The 17,778-nt window shown below is 38.2% G+C and overlaps 2 protein-coding genes across 3 annotated transcripts; both read right to left on the minus strand.

Moving 5' to 3' along the window:
* Positions 1-555: 555 nt before the first annotated feature.
* On the minus strand, positions 556-2,461 carry LOC116132766. Its single transcript, XM_031418433.1, has 5 exons — positions 2,308-2,461; positions 2,078-2,232; positions 1,278-1,336; positions 1,083-1,187; positions 556-1,000 (listed from the first exon to the last, which is right to left on the minus strand). Exons 1-5 carry the CDS (start codon positions 2,412-2,414, stop codon positions 947-949), a joined length of 480 nt encoding a protein of 159 aa, XP_031274293.1. The 5' UTR covers positions 2,415-2,461; the 3' UTR covers positions 556-946.
* A 3,359-nt stretch (positions 2,462-5,820) lies between these two features.
* Positions 5,821-12,965, minus strand: LOC116132839 (sucrose nonfermenting 4-like protein). Of its 2 annotated transcripts, XM_031418510.1 has the most exons (15): positions 12,572-12,965; positions 12,256-12,469; positions 12,077-12,164; positions 11,140-11,319; positions 10,977-11,036; positions 10,363-10,497; positions 10,179-10,238; positions 9,753-9,842; positions 9,161-9,295; positions 8,541-8,685; positions 8,294-8,467; positions 7,817-7,880; positions 7,658-7,727; positions 7,268-7,382; positions 5,821-6,333 (listed from the first exon to the last, which is right to left on the minus strand). In XM_031418510.1, exons 2-15 carry the CDS (start codon positions 12,393-12,395, stop codon positions 6,242-6,244), a joined length of 1,548 nt encoding a protein of 515 aa, XP_031274370.1. In that variant the 5' UTR covers positions 12,396-12,469; positions 12,572-12,965; the 3' UTR covers positions 5,821-6,241. The 2 variants fall into 2 exon arrangements, with proteins under 2 accessions (XP_031274370.1, XP_031274371.1); XM_031418511.1 differs by lacking the exon at positions 10,977-11,036 and having other exon boundaries at positions 12,572-12,964.
* Between the last annotated feature and the right edge of the window lie 4,813 nt (positions 12,966-17,778).

Raw genomic sequence — 17,778 nt, forward strand, 5'->3', positions numbered from 1 at the left:
AATTTAAAATCTTGCAAAAACACCCCTAAATATCATTGTTGGTGTCAACAAACTAGGGCAAATAGGGCCTGTTTTTGGCAACGACAACACTCTCCATCACCACGAAAACAGTCCCCTCAACCTTCTGATCGAAACCCATATCACCCCTCCCTCGATTGCCTCGCCAATCAACAGCAACAACCTGCTGTTGCCGCTAATTTAGTTTTGCGATTTTCAATCGATTCACTCATCAGAAATCACCTTCGTCGCCACCATTGCACTCACTGACCCTTCCTCTTCAAAAACCCCAACATCCCCTCCTTCAATTATTCGCCGATCACTGTCTTAATTTCTAGGGTTTTCGATGAATAGGAAAATTGCTCAGGTCCCAGTTGAACCGGTTCAAATAGCTGAGCCGAGCCGGATTTTAAAACATTGCTGTCAATAACATGATATATTTTCCTCCGCCTTTGCATTAAAAAAAGAAAAAAAAAAGTAATTTTTATGGGCAAATATTATAATACAAGATGCCAAAAATTTTAAGTAGCACCCAAATTTTGCTTTAAGATGATACTCTTGTCTCTTGAAATTCAATGAATATATCAGACCTAATTCAGGTTTTGAAGGAATTCGACAACTGTTTCAGGAGGGTTGAGTTAAAAAATTTGAGGTATTCGACCGAGCAGTATCGTTGACAGACAAATGACAACCATCAACGGAATCCATTACAAACTTGACAACATGCGATTTGCAAGATTGAAAATGGTTGTCATCGTCTAAAACAATAAAATTTTGCAAGTCCAGTATTTTCAGTGGTTCAGCCGACGGACTGATACTTAGCATCAGCACAACCTATCTCATTCCATTGAATTGAAGGCATTTTAAATCTCCTGCTTCGCCGGAAAACTGCCGCTACTGATCCCCAGGTAGATTTTTCAAGCAACATACTGGTTCAATGACAAAATAATCACAATTTCTTTTTGGGCCCTTTGAAAATAGTACCCTCATCATCTTTCACCATCTGCAGCAGAACAGACATCACTATCAACATACCACAAGAGCAAAAGAAAAAAAAAATGCAAACACCAATAATGGGATATCACCTGTTGTTTTTTCTTCTTCTTTATTTTCTCTTTTTTCTTCTTTTGCTTTTTCTTCTTGAGTTTCTTTGGATCAGCATTTCCAACTTCTACTTCTTCAAGTGAATCCTGCCAAATTCACAAACCAATGAAGAAATGATAAACAAGAATATTTCAAAAAGTCTTTATATCAATTCTAGGAATATTAACTCAACTCACCACAGAATCACCGAACGAAGTCACATGTCGAACCACTCTTCCTGAATTTGAAGAACCACCTATGTGTAAAAGAAAAGACGAAAAATCAGACTGGTTTCAACTCAAAAACTACTTGCTACATACAGAAAAGCAAGCCAAACCATTTATGAGTATCAAACACAACCACATAGTCAGAGCCTGAACAATGTAGTGAAGATGTTTTGGCTAATTTGGAGCTTCATGGCTACTCATATGTCACATCCGGATTTTCTCACAATAGAGTAACGGAAAACCTAATGAACCAATATATTCTCTCATCATCAGAACAACTGATTGAAAAAAAAAAAAAAAACCAGTGAAGTCTTTCCTATTTTGCTTTTATCCAAAACTCCCCGAACCAGCTTAGTGAAACTCAGAGTTCGAAATCTGGCCCTTGTCTAACCTTTCATTCTCTGAGAACACAGACCGTCTAAACTCAGTTCCCATAACTATTTTTTTTGTCCCTTTTTATAAGAAACTATGAAAGACCATCATAAAATGGTTGTCATCTGATGAATGAATTGGTCCCTAATTATGCCTCTGGAAGTTTGTCTTACATTCTGTTACTTCCACCTAACTGAAAAACACATAATTATAAACTCAAGAAACCTAACTTATCATTTGATTTTCGTTCAAACATCTCACTCTTTATCACAACAATCGATACATCCAGCATTACATTACAAACCCAGACCAATAAATTGGCATCAAAATAACCCGTTCAGTAGTTTCAAGTAATTAAATTGCCAAACAATTATGAAATAAATAAATAAAGGGCATACTTGTTATGACAGTGTCTTGGGCATTCTTGACGGCCAATTCAAGAAGATCTGGGTTGATAGAAGACAACCCACTTGGATCTTTGAGTTTTCTCTCAAGGAACTTGGCTAAAGCCGCCGCCTTGTTCGTGGTCAAAGGTCCACCTGGGTGCGCCAACCTGTCCACAAGCGTATATGCGTAAATTTCAAGAAGAAAAGTTTAACTTAGAAAGAAAAAATGAAAAAAGCGAAACCTGGGTTGGGAACTGGAAGAAGAAGAGGGCAGAGAAGGGAGAGGAGCAAATTTGCTGCCTCTCAAAGCCCTTCTTTCTTCTTCACTTAGTTCTTCCATCTCTTTCATCTTTCTCTTCAAATTCTCTAAATTATAATTGTGACGAAACGACTCCGGTTCAGCTTAAATGTTCCACTTCATAATATACGAAGGATTTAATGCGTTCCTTTAACTCAATCTGGTTTACTTAATTTATAATTTTTTTTTTTTTTATTTTCGCTAAGTGTCCATGCAGATTGAGTATAGTCTGAAGGAATATTAGATAAATCCTCTCAAAAAGATAGGCCGAACGACTTGCGTATACCCAAGGTTTTTCGTAACGACAATTGGTATCTAAATGTTTGGAAACGACAAATAGGTAATATCCGTTACGTGTTGTTAGTGATTTCTTGTAACATCCACTTGAGGTACGTAGTTAAGACTTGATGATGATTGAATGTTTATTGATTTACTCTCATTTGAGTTTGTATGTTGTTAATGTTTGGTTTGGTTGAGTGGTTGCCCTCAAATTTGTAAAGACGTGCGAAATTTTGATGTTACAGTCTGCGCGGGGCGAAAAAGAAGCTTCGCTGCGGCGAAGAGGTGCTATAACCCCCGGTGTAGCTGTATAAGTTTTCGCCGCGGCGAAGACTCGGCTGAAAATTTCCTTGAGTTTTTAGAGAATTCTTCCTTTGGGACATAATGACCATTCTACCCCTTATTGGCAGAAAAGGGGAATTGAAATGTAAGGAAATTGCATGGAGAATAGTTTATTGGGGGTGCATTTGCAAAGAATTAAAGGACAAAGATGAATTCCTAAGAAAGAGTAAGGGTAAGATGGAAAAGAGGGGAGAAAATATTAGATATTAAGGGTTTAGTTTTTACAAAACCTTCTCATTTCTTTCTTTCCACCGCCTCTTTCATCCTTCAATCTTCTCAAATTTCATTCAACTTTTTAAGGATTTTTGGAGGGGTTTGGCTAGAAGTTGATACAAGTTGATCCTAGCATCTAAGGTAAGAATCCTTACTCTAGATGTGAATTATTGGTATAAGAGTAGGATCCTATTGAGTTTGTGTTTAAGGTTTAAGAGAAAGTATCAAGCCATCAAGAGTGGAGAGCTTAAGTGGATTCTACTTGAGTTTAAGGTAAATAATCCACTAAGTGTGATTTGCATGATTGAATGATGTGTAGAGATTTCTATATGATTTAATTGATTGAATTTTTATGTTTGTCATGTATTGATGGATTTATGAATGAGTTTATGTTGTTTATGAAGAGAATTCCACCATGAAAATGGTGGATTGTGTTGATAAAAGTTGGTAGAAGTATGGATAAAATTGAAAGAATTTTGAGGGAATATTTGAGTGTATTTCCTTTGCAGGAGTGTGATGAATCAAAGGAGTTGAACTCCAATTTTGGATGGTTAAGAAAGAAGTAGAATTATAGTAAGGTAGAGTTTATGTATGCACACATATTGTTTGATGAAATGCCTAAAAGAAGCATGAGTAGAAGTAAAGAACCTTACTTTATGCAACATAGCATATTTGCATTTCATGAATACATATAAGAAAGTTCTAGGCATGAGCCATCCATATATGTTTATTTGAATAATCACCTAAGAAAGAAATATGAGAATGAGAAAGAAACACTCTAGAATAGAGATAAAGAAAAGAAATAATTCTCTTAGATAAGAGAAAGAAGAGTTAGCACCAGAGAAGTGCTAAAGAAGAGAAAAGAGAATAGGTTGTGTGATGGGGAGCCCGTGAGTGTAGAAATTAACCACATGTAACCGCCATGAGAGAACGGAATGAGAATGAGAAAAAGAATTCATATAGCCGTGAAAATACATGTGGGTGAGGGTATACAAGAGAGAGAGTACACTTACATGACTAAGGGTTCCGAATCCATGCATCAACCAAGACCGATCGGGGAAGAATAAGAAAGAATAAGAAAACATGAGAAAATAATAGAAGAAAAGAAAAGAGAGATGATTGTTTGATTAGTGCATATGCATTCCATCCATGCTGTTATTAGAGATTCCATGGGTGATGAGATAGAAAGAAAGAAAAGAATAGCGGGAGCTAGAGTAGAATAAGAAAAGATGAAGAGTAATACACAGGGACTATGGAATAAAAGATTTACTACTGAGCATCTTGTGCTCATCCCGTTGTTTCTATGTTTTTACGGTCATAGGTGAGGACTTGGTCGGATGGACGTCGGCAACGGGGAGACTTGGCCGCACTGTTACTGTTTTGAGGGTCTTTTTGTACAAATGATATGTACTTGTAAAAAATGTTATATTAAGTAAAGAAAATTTTTGGGTCCAACATTTTGATAAGTATAACTTGTCTTTTCATTATATATTTAATGATTTTGATAGTAAAAAGAAGTGTACATTTCTGTTTGTTAATAGTGAAAAGACTAAAATGCCCTTAAAAGTTTGATATTTTAGTTTTCTAAACACCCTATATATAAAAGTTTGTTAAATGACAAAAACACCCCACCACCCACAGTGGCAGATTCGGCCACCACATGGAAACTGGCCAGGAAATTGCGTTACGACACAGACTCGTCGGATCTGTGTCGTAACGTGTCGATCTGACCTTTTCCGGCAGATCCGCCATTCGAGGCAGCAGATGGAGTTTTGTGGCCTCGACGGCCAGATCGTGGCTGATATGGCTGGAAAAGGCTAGATCTACGACTAGATCTTGTCGTCGTGGCCGCCAAACTCCATCTGCGGCGTCGACGGCAAGATCTAGTGCGTAGATCTGGCCTTTTCCGGCCATATCAGCCAGGATCTGGCCGTAAAAGGCCATATTGATGCTTTACGACACAGATCCGACAGGTCTGTGTCGTAACACAATTTTCGGCCAGATTCCACAGTGGTGACCGGAATCTGGTACGCAGATGGTGGGGGTGTTTGTTATTTTAACAAACTTTTTATATATGGGGGTGTTTAGTTAAATTAGCAAACCTATGGGGTTTTTTAGAAATTTTTAAATTTATAAAAAACTAAAATATCAAACTTTCAATGACATTTTAGTCTTTTCACTGTTAATAAACAGAAATCACTAACAGCACATCACAAAAGGTATTTGTTTATCATTTCAAAACCTTTTAGATACCACTTTATCGTTACGACAAACTTTGGGTATGCGTAAATCGTTTGGCCCAAAAAGACATCTCTATTAGTACTAAGAGAACTCAAAGTCGAGAACCCATGTTAAAGCCTGTACTGTTTTACCATCAAACTATCCAATAATGATTAATTTTATAATTTGTTATTTCAAGCATTAGTTTACATACCTGCATCTGTTCTTTTATCTTATAACATTTAGTTGAGTTGATGAGCAAATGATTTATCAGAAACTGTTGAAATTCATTATCATAGTTGAATTTTGTTTCAGAAATCTTTAGTTCATATAAAAAACATAAAAGATCCAAGAAGTAAAAGGCAGCCAATAATAACCTTTGATGAAGCAACCATAACCCATAAGAAGTGAATAATAAATGTTGGTTCCACGACTTTTCACTTGTAACTTTCGTAGCAGAAATTAACAATTACAGGTTTCATCATCTCATACTCCCCAAGAACATGGCGGCATCTACATTAATGGCACAAAGTTTTAACAATAATAATTATATGGGCAGAGGGGAGATGAGCAAATTTTTGGAGAGGAACTAAATCGTCTCAAATTACATGCCTCTTTTTTCTTTCAGCCTAAAATTCTAAAAATATGGCATTCAAGAACAAGAGACGCCATTCTTCCTTGATAAATTTTTTACCAAACAACGATCAAATCATCGTGTGATGTACTGCAATCGCTTTTTAACACATAGGCGCAAACTTTGCACATAAGTTGTGGAGAATCCAACACCACTGCACTTTAGATTGAAATTCGGCTGTTATTCTTAATTAACCAAGCAGGAACCTAAAAATGTCACTGATTGAAACTATGCCCTCCACACGCTTACTGCCAGCCTCCACAATCACAAGCCGTCGAACACCTGAAATCCAAGGTAAATGCACAATTAACCTAGTAGATATACGTTGCAGCGCAATTCACACCTTGAAGGCAACCAATATTATCAGTTGGGCAATACTAGCGTAATGAGAATGGAAAGCAACAGTGGAAGTGGCATGTCGAGATTTAAAAACTAGTACATAGAATTCAAACAGTTGACAACTAGACATAACACAAGAATACATGATACATAAATAATTCATGCAGGCTAAAGCTTTTGGCCAGACGTCATGTTAAAATTCAGACTCAACATACTTTTTGCATCACATTTTATTGGCAATGTATATATTGGAAATAGCTTCACAAAATTCCCTGTAATCATGCTTGTAATGAGAGAAGACAGATAATGAGCATCCAAATTTCCTTTTTCTCCATAAGGAAATAATGAACTAACTCTGTATTGAAGAAAAAAAGCTATCTTTTACAATGAACATTTAATTATGAAAGCATCCAATTTCTGTTACGGTGGGTGAACACGTTGGAATTGCAAAACTTGAAAGCTACAAATGAAAATTATAAATGACATATAAGTCTATGCACAATATAAGAAAGGAAAAAAAGAAAAGTATTCCCAAACAACATGTTCAAACAAAGGTGAAATAGAACGTTATTAATCATCATTATTTAACAAAAGTAAAGATGCACATTGACAAAGCTAGCTCTATTCATGCTGCAAGCAGTTAGATAAAGCTTTCTGATAAAAGTGTTCCAAAGTAAGATTTCTCCATGGTGCCTTATAGTGTAGTACAGCCATATAAACAAAGGAGGCTGACAACACACAAATATCATAACAGATTAATAAAATTACAGAGTCTAATTGCAATCCTACAACCTTTAGCCAATATCACTAGAAAATCTTCACAGTTGAAAGAAAAAAGTGCATAATACAAAAACAAAAATAAAAAGAACTAATTTACCTGGATTTGCCAAACGCTCCATTACTTTATGCAACGAATCTGATTGCAAACACATCTGACATCTTTGAGTTCTAAGCTCATAAGGAGAATACGAGTCTTGTCCCAATTGCAATGCCTAAATTTTATTTAGTAAGGTGAACAGAGAAAGAAAATGGAGTGAGCCAAGTTCTCTGTTGGCAAAATGTTAGATAATTTTTAATCTGAACTTGCTGTAGACTACGGATTAAATTGCATCAACCAAAGAAAGCTGAAATGCTAAAATATATTTTATACCTAACAAAAGCAAAAATCATCAAACTATAAGTGTACCTTCCCCTTCTAATCACTGCAGCATACAATACTGTATTAATATTACTATTTTACAAAGAATTAAACGTGAAGTTATTCTACCTGATGAATAGTCATTTCGTTAAGATTAATATGGGCATAAGCTCTGTCCTTCGCCAAAGCAGTTATGTCACTGTATAAAAGTAACGATTATTACTCCCGATTAAAGAGCCAAAAAAAGGGTTCCAATACCAGAAATGTACATCCAAAAGCAACACTTACCTCCGACAGTATATATCTAATAATGAGTCATTATCATCAACTATTGGTATCGAACTTACTTGAGCTGCAATAGCAAAGCGCACAGTGAAATATTATGAGATTGTTGCAAAAATAGAAAAATCAGGTAGCAGTCTAAATCTAAATTATTGCATTCATTAACATTTTTTACCAACCCAATACAACTTCTAGCATCAGTACTAACTAATACAAGAACTAACTTATTCCAAGGAGAAAAAATAATCCAAGAAGTAAGAGAAAAGGCATAGCATAACAATAAACCTACATCCAACCAAATAGTTGTAACTTCATCAAGACTAATGAAGAAGCCCCTTGATTATAATTAGGTTCTTGTAAAGGAAAACACCAGGTAATTGGAATCATTGACATTCAACTTCCAAAACAACACTAACTTTTTCCCTTGCAACGTACTCTCTCTTCCGTTTAATTTTCTGAAATAGCTGAAATAAAAAAACACACCTTGAACTAACAAATTTAATGCTGAACTAAGGGTAGCACTAGGTCTCAACATTGCTAATGGTCGTTGAATAGGTTCTCCAATTTTTGGAACCCATGTACCCACAGGAATCGCACAAATTGGTACTTTTAGTATGGGCAATGAGTCAGAACAATGCCTAAAATATCTGCAAATACCTGAAAAATTAAGATCCATCAGTCAGAAATAAGTTATGGAATATTCCTTAAACAACAAACCAAAAAAGCTTACATTTTAGTATTCCACAGAGTGAAGCAAGATGTAATAGCTGGGGAAATGAACCATCTTCTGAAGCTGAATGGATTATGGGAACTGTAGCCACCTCATTTTGCAAAATTTTCAAAGCAACGTCCTTCAAGTTGTCATTGGGACCAGCCTGCACAATCAACAAATATTGGGGTCAACATAAAGAGCAACCCATACAAGATAACACCAGAAGATGCTGGCTTTCTTCAACTGTGCACCAGAAGCAGAAAGAAACTAAAAGATGGGTCAGGTGTAAATGGATAAACTTAAAGAACTGAAAGCGCAGGATCATCAATCCAAGCTTCAATCCATTGTATCCAATGTGATGTATTTTAAGAAACTAAGACATAGTACACTTCACATGGGAGCTTCATGTGCATATACAGACATGCAAAAAAAGTTATCACACAAATTGTACTCAAATATTAAAATAGAAAATCTTCATTATTAGAGCTCTCCCAGCATTTTTGCTCTTCGATAATCCATTTATCTTTTCCCTTTTTTAATAAAAGATTATTGTTTCTTACATAAAAAGTCTTAAAATAGAAAATCAGAATGGACCAATAACATATAACAGATATGAGCATGGTACACAAATCACTTACATGGATGAGAGGTCTTGAAAATGCCCTACCACGGCCATCAATTTGTCTGCTCAAATATGCTTTCCCCTCTTTCCAGGCTGAAATGGTGTGTGTTTCAAGCTCTTCCTCTGTCAGATTTGACCCACGATTTCCAAGCTGCATGTAAAATGTACTTTACACAATGGACATAAAAGATATAATCCCAATTGTAACAAGCTTTGACTAATAATTCCAGCATAAAACAACAACATCCACAATGCAAAGCAAAAATGGTCACCAAAGATTCAAGTTAAAATCCCAAAGAACTTCTAGTACCTTTGAACTTTTTACATCTAAATAGATAAATTTAGCTGAAATCATTTTGCTTTCCCAATTATTAGTTCTAAAGAAGTAGAACAACCATCACATTGCATTATAAATTTACATCAAAGAAAGAATGTAGCATGAAGGGTTGGGTTTCTCTCTTCCAGTCTGTAGTTCCACAATCTGATGGATTAGCGATTCAAAATCATCAAACTTTTCGACGATTTAGTCTACCCAAGAAATCATAAAGAAAAAGTAAGTAAAAAAACTCACAAACAGCAAAAAAGTAATCATTTACTTACACACGTACCTCTCTTAAAATCAATATAAAATCCGATGCACTAAGAACTCCAACAAACCGTCCCTTGCAGAAGTCCCAAAGTGGAGCCATGGAGATACCCTGGAAACAACTTGACTCAGAACAAATGCATACCCAAGCTCTTTATCAGCAACAAATAAATTGCAGCAACAAGTCTTGTTGTGCAAGATAAAATAATAATGTTTCAAGCTCTCTTTTTTCACATCCTAATTTCTACAAATCCAACATTAATAAACTCCAAAACGGAAAAACTGATGGGAGATAGAATAAAAAAGGCAAGCCAGAGACGGACAAACTTCTTGGTAAGACTGAGCTCACAGGAACTTAAGAATGATTAGTCAACCACCTCCAAACACAAATTCCTTATTGCACAACGAAATCACTAACCCCACTGTCAAGAAAATATTATTTTGATACCTGCTCGTATAGAATATGAAATGCTTGTTTTACAGGTAGATCAATGTCCAACGCTACAACCTGTCAATGAGGTGTATCTAAATTAGGAAAAAAGTGGTACTAATATTTTTTTAATCATGTTCAAGTACACTATCAAATGTAGATCTCATGTAGGGTCAAAGGGTCGATGGTAAAGCATCCAAACCTTGCCTGACTCGGGAAGTAACTCATAAGCAGTGTGTGTAGATAAGAATCCAGATACACGATGACGGGAAACCTGCAATTCAGCTTCTGATAACCTTGGCATTACCTCCGTCAAAGTACCATCAGAAATCCGAACCTGCATGTCAATAAGAATGCCAAACCATTTAAAAATCTCAAATTTGGTGAAAGAGAGCCCGAAATTAATAAACAAAAAAATCCTATAGTACAGTCTGCATGAGCATGAAATAAGTAGTATAATGCAAACGCCAGATGGCAATCATATAGACTGTCTAAGGTGAAACCTGAGTAATGACAAGGTAAGGCAATGAGTAAGCAAGTATATAGCACCGAGTTAAAATCTGAATTGCATCCTAATTCTTAAGGTCAACATCTTTGTCTAACACCCTTCACTGTAGTAAAAAAATACAATGAAACAAGACAAGAAGGGCAGCACCAAGTCTCCAAGTGATAAATGTCAACTCCGGAAATCTGACTGGCTAATTCTTTATAGGAAACATAAAGATATATATTAAAGAAGAAAAAGGAGGCACACGAATGGACCAGACAACCACACCATAAATAAAAACAATACAGGAGGAGGAACAAAAACTATACAGCAATGTCTGAATGCATCTGAAGCTGTCTATTCACTGAAAGCAAAGAAACGTTAGACCCCTGCATCAAAAGCACCCCCATGAATACAAACTAACTTAGAACCCCTTCCCAATTAAGATAAATAAAGAAAAAGTAAATATATTTATGCATAACTAACTCTTACCCCACGTTGAAATGCTTCATTATCCACATCCATGTTAGATCCAGAAGGAACAGATGGATTAATTCCAGACATGAAATTAGGTTCTGTAGTTAAAAGCACAGTGTTCACAATCCCATATTCACTACTCGTGTAAGGTTGGTGGTCATCATGTCGCCATTCTCCATCAACACAAAACTTAAACTGCAGGTTATATAGTTATAAAAAAAAGTACATAAGTTTCCAGCATCAATTATAAACAAAAGTTTTATAGTAAAAAGTCAAGAAGTGTAGGTCTCCAAACACATACTAAATCAGGTCCAAATCCATATTTCAAGATATTAATTCATGTGAAAGGACATGTCATTGCTTATCAAGACCATGGCATAATTCAATTTTAATTTCTGACTTCTAAACTAGCATTCTCCAATGAAGAAGTAAGAGCACAGGGTAACTGCAAGCGTAGTAAAATGTGAAACTCGTCTCACATCTGCCAGTTGTTCTCAATTGTCATTGCTATCACTACAAAGTTGTCTCCATCTCTAACTTCTGTTACAACCACTCCATTAATTATTTCTCAAACAACAAGTGTACTACACAACATATTCAAAACAAAAACTAGTAATTCTTAAGCGAGGAAACATGAACCAACAGTATAGCTCACTCATTTCATTCTCATTGATCTCTTCTACAACACTAACTCACCGGTAATTAAGACATGCTTGTCTTAACCACACAAGTCCAAAAATCCCTAAGATTGTTACCCCAATCACGAAATTTAAAGCCATAAACTCGTATCTCTTTGATCTCGGTAACAGAAACAGCAGCAAAAGCCATGGGGGTATGCGTAAATTGACCTCAGCACCTCATAAATATAAACACCATTTACCACCACTACAACTCAACAAGTTCAAAAGATAAAGAGTAGAATATAAGAAAGTCTAATGCTAAAAAAACTAACCTGGTGTAAACCTGGTGGTACACTCCAAATAATCTGAAATACAGTAGGGCAACCTTCCACCGGCGACATTGGTAAAAGCTCAGACCACCTTCACAACACCAACAAAAAAAAAAAAAGAAAAACAAACCCGTGAAACAAATAATAATTTAAAAAAAAAATTAAGTTGATAAAGTTGTTACCCATTAAAAGAACCGCTTAAAAAAACAGTTCTTCCTCCATAAGGCCAAACGAACCGCATTGGAATGAGTACGGCACCTGAAACTCCGCTGGTTTCCCGGGCAGCATCCATGCCCGGATTAAACATTTGCCCCGAATTCATAAATTTATGTTCCAAAAATACCCCTCCTTTCAATCAATTCTTCCAAGTATCAGTGTACCTTCCCCTTTTAATCACTGCAGAAAATATTGTACGTCAACTGCGAAATTGTACGAATTTGACAAGTAAAAAAATTAATTAAAAAACCCTAACTTCGACAGAATCAGAGCTGAACTCACCAAAATATAAGCAAAACTAAACCCTAACAAAGAAGAAAAAGAAGTAAGAAACAGAAACCGATTGAATGTGATATAATGTTGAGAAGAAGATCGATAATTGAGAGAGATTGATACGATCGAATCTGATTTTCTTTTCAAATTCTTTAAAAAAAAATAGGGAAATTTTGATAGGGACGTTGAATAATAATAATAACAAAAAAAAAAAAATTTGATAAAAGAATAATTAAAAAAAAAAAAAGAATAATCGTTGTAGTGAAAATAACAAGGAGAGAGTCCAGTCAGTCACAAAACGCAGCGTCGTGTTGTGATAGAGAGAGAAATGGCACTAGTGGCGGTGATGATGATGATGAGATGGTCAGATGATGATGATGTATTAATTAGTAACTGGTAAAACTGTAAAAAGGAGAATCGGAGGGAGGGACTGCTGGCGGTTTTTTTTATTACGTTCGTCGTTTTGTTGAATCTCTTTTGTTCGTTTCGTGGTATCTCTCAGTCTGCACGTGCGGATCATGAGAGGGGGCGACACAAAATCAAGGAATATAAATGGGGGTATTTTGTTTTTTAGTGAGAAATATATTGGCCTAGGTTGGTTTAAGCCTTAGATTCGGCTTTCGTTTTTGGTAATTTCATTTTATGGATTCGTTTTTCATTTGCGTTCTTATGGAAACCTTAAAACCCCCCTACTTTATTTATTTCCCTTTCTTTTATTGTAAACTTCTTTGATCCCTCTTTATTCCTCCTTTAAATTTTCTACTATTAATATATCCCAAGTTTTCAAATTTATCAAACACCTCCCCCTACTAAGGGTCTGTTTGGTAGAACTTTTATAAACAATTTGTGAGTATTAATTTACTAAAGATTAAATACACAATAACAAATCAAGTCAAATTTATAAAATAGAATTAGTATATTTTGAAATTTCAACACTATTATGCCCAAAAACCAGGGCTGGCGTAAGCATAAATCAACAGAAATCAATAAGAAATCAGTAAGGTATTCTACCGTCTGGATGCAGCCACGTCCCGCAAGGACGAGAGGGGTAAGGTCATCGTTAGTGAGGTAGGTAAACGCCAAACTTATGAGTGGCTGAGAATTGTCCACCTGCTGAAACCTTACGCAATTTAAGGATATTTCTTTTGTAGACAACCAATGGGAAGCGGGTTAGGAATTTTACCACACCTGCCCACACTCAAAATCATGATTACCAGCTTGATTCCTCCAACTAAAAATAGAGGGCTCTCATCTATTTTACAGGATTGACTCATCCACTTCTCTCTCTCTCTCTCTCTACATTTATTTTACTATTGTAATTCAGCTCGCCGAGTGCGACCTGATTGTAATCAACCATTAATATAATCATAATGGACGTAAGATTCGCCTTAGAGCATCCGAACAACTTTAAAAATTGTTACCTGTTCAGCATCTCTTTTTATACTTCCATACCATGTGTGATTTCTGAGTCCGCTTAGCACTTCTCACGTGTGAATAATTGGTGTCAAAATCAAGCATCAACAGTTTGGCGCTAGAAGGAGGGCGTGATTTAGTATCCGCTCTTCATCAAAAACCTCTGACCGATCCTGTCCACAACTAATGGCTTGCGGTTTTGAAACTGAGCGAACTAATATCGACAATGAGGAAATCCCCTAGGTACAGAATGACACTTCTCCTAAAGTGCCGCCAGTTCAGTAGAGTATCATGGCAGATATTCCTTTGAGCTCGCAACTTAACCTGCCCGTCATGAATTACCTGGAGAGGTCATGCCACTGGAGTCTAACGAGGTGGTGCCACAGCCAAAGATGCCTGTAGGTCATGCGAAAGTACGAAAAAAGGGTAACGGCATGAACCGCGCGCACTGTATCGCGTAAAAGTAAGGGGAAACAAGTGGCGAGCAGTGGACCAGAAGGCTCCTAAGGGCTAGAAAACACCGGTTGCGCAGCGGGTAGAATACCTATGGCATTGCGACTTGATGACATGTCGCAACACGAGCCGTTCCACGCCACGTCGTATGGGCACACCCGTAAAAGTGCAAGGCTGGGAGATTCCCAGCCTCATCAAAATAATGGTCCCGACCATCGCCATCGGGATAACCCCCACCGTCTACGAGTCGGTTCTGACCACCGCAGGGGTCAAGAAAATTCCCTGAGCCATTCGCTATCCTCACATGGCTCTAGCCAACGTGTGTCAGGGTACGTCGAAGCTTTCGGCCTAGCAGCGGAAGGGCCCGACCTCTAGTCCTTCCTCAATCGCAACCGTGAGAGTCGAACCCACATTGTGGAAAGTAACCCTCGGTAGCTCTGCTATCTCAGATTGAGGAGTTGCATCGATAATTGGATCAGTCAAGGCTCAACAAAACGAACAGGGTAAGGTCACTGAGGCGTCCCCCTTTTCCCCAGCAATACTAGCCGCTCCTCTCCTATCAAGATTCAAGATGCTCGACATGCGGGCATTCGATGGGAATTCTGATCTGCAGGACCATCACTATGAGTTCAATGACCTTATGGAACTCCACCAAGTCTCTGACTTGGCCAAATGCAGCTGCTTAGTAGTGACATTAATCGCCCATAAAAAAACGCTGGTTCAAGTCGCTCCCCGTGGGATCAATCAGCTCATGGCAACAAATAAGCTTGTTATTTTTTAGGCACTTCCAGGAAAACAGGAAGTTCTCAAAGCCGTTGAGCTATCTGAGCAATATACGGCAGGAGAAGGATGAGTCTCTCCAATCTTATATAGATAGGTTTCACCGCGAACTCCACAAAGTGGCTCACATTCCTGAAGAATCTGTTAGGACTCTCATTATTGTAGGGGTTCGCCCTCAGACTGACTTATGGAAAGAGTTAAAATCTAAGAACGATATTTCTCTCACTCGCTTCTACGACCTCACCGAGAAGTATCTCCGAATAGAAAATTTTGTGGCTGCTCTCAAATGCCACAACCCCAATTCTTCAACCAATGTTCCCGACCAGGGGGAGAACAGTAGAAGGGTTGATCGTGGTTGGGCTAATGACGACCAGCGAAAAGGAAAAAAGCAGCGATTTGAGCCCAAAAAGTATATGCCCTAGTTCCTCGTCGCGATGGCGACAAAAATCAACACACTCATTTGAATGTCTCAGTATCGGCAATTCTAGATAAATCAGAGGAGGTCAGCCTGCTTGGAGAGCCAAAGCCTATGAAGAATCCCCTCTCAATCAGGAATAACAAAAAGTACTGTCACTATCATTGGGATAATGGGCATCACACTAATGAGTGTCGAGCTCTCAAGCAAGTGATTGAAGACCTCATCAAATAAAGGCACTTCAAGGAGTATATTAACGGTCCGACTCCCATTCGAGAGAAGGATAAGAGGAACAAGGGAAGAAGCATAGTGGTCGCAAGGGGCTCTACTATGTAGGGATCATTTTCAGGAGCCCGCACCTCATAGGGAACTCTCGAGATGCCCAGGAAAGGTATGCCCGAGAAGCTCGCCATGACCCCTTGAGTGTAATGAACACGGCATCACGACATGCTAAGATCCACAAGGAAGAAGAAATTACCTTTTCTGAAAATGACGCAGTACGATTGCATCATCCTCACGACGATGCACTCGTCATCACACCTGAAATAGGCCGGTGCGAAGTCCACAAAATGTTGGTGGACAATGGAAGCGCCGTGAATATCCTGTTTCAGCAAGTCTTCGAAAGAATGCAATTGGACAAGGCTGACTTGAAGCCTACCTCCTTCCCCCTCTACGGTTTTACTGGGGATCACCTGATTCCTAAAGGAACGATTGCACTCTCCGTCAGGTTAGGTGAAACCAATGAGGTGACCAAGGTGACAGAGTTCTTGGTGGGAGACTGTCCGTCCACCTTCAATGGCTTCCTAGGATAACCTCTGCTATGAAATTTTAAGGTTTTCAAGTCTATCTACCATTTGAAATTAAAGTTCTCCACCCTGACGGGGATCGGGGAAGTGCAAGGATCCTAACATGAATCCTACGACTATTACATAAGGGCAGTCCAAATGGCATGCAAGGGAAAGGGAAAAGGAAAGCCAATAGGCTCCCCCGAGCACGTCATGACAATCAGAAAAATTGAGCCACGACCTGGACCAACAGAGGACAACATGGATCCTTGCATCCCAGAATACCCTCACAGCGGGCCAGTTGAGGACCTATCTGAGGTATCAGTCGATGAAAGCGAGCTGACCAGAGTATTAAGGATTAGAAGTAATCTCAAACCCCAGCTCGTCGAAAGCCTAACGAGCTTCCTTAGAGAAAATGTCGATGTTTTTACATGGACTCACGCTGATATGGTCGGGATCAGCCCGAACGTAATATATCATGCACTAAACATTGATAGCGTGGCCAAACCGGTTCATAAACGCTATGCTGCCTTGAAAATTGAGGTGGATAAGCTCCTCTTGAATAGGTCTATTCGAGAGGCGCTTTACCAAAGCTGGGTTGCCAACCCAGTCTTGGTAAAAAAGCTCAACGACAAATGGCGAACCTGCTTCGACTTCACCGACTTCAACAAAGCCTGTCCGAAGGATATCTTTCCCCTGCCAAGGATCGACCAACTCGTTGATGCCACTTTTGGGCATGAGCTGCTGAGCTTTATGGACGACTACTCGAGATATAACCAGATCCTGATGTACACATCAGACAAAGAGCATACCTTGTTCGTTACAGATCGGGGACTGTATTGTTACAAGGTCATGCCCTTCGGCTTGAAGAACGCTAGGGCAACTTACCAGTGACTGGTCAACCGTATATTTTCTGAACAGATCGGCAAAACGATGGAAGTCTATGTTGATGATATGCTAGTTTAGTCGCATGTCACTTCAGATCACACAGCGCATCTTGCTGAAATGTTCGACGTGCTGTAAAAGTACAAGATGAAGCTCAACCCTCTCAAGTGCTCATTCGAGATATCCTCAGGAAAGTTCCTAGGGTACATGGTTAACCAGCGGGGAATCAAAATCAACCCCGAAAAGATCAAAGCTCTCCTCGATATGAAAAACCCCATTAGCAAAAAGCAGGTTCAGAGCCTGAATGGCAGGATAGCGGCTCTAAGTCGCTTCATATCGAGAGCAACGGATTGTTGCTTGCCATTTTTTTAATGTGCTTAGGGCTAAAAAAAATATGAATGGACTCTAGAGTGTGAACAGTCCTTTCAGAGTATAAAAGAACACCTCGGAAGACCACCTCTCCTATCCAAGCCTCTTCCTAAGGA

This window comes from Pistacia vera, unplaced genomic scaffold, assembly GCF_008641045.1.
Source record: "Pistacia vera cultivar Batoury unplaced genomic scaffold, PisVer_v2 Contig260, whole genome shotgun sequence".
Classification (NCBI taxonomy): Eukaryota; Viridiplantae; Streptophyta; class Magnoliopsida; order Sapindales; family Anacardiaceae; genus Pistacia; species Pistacia vera.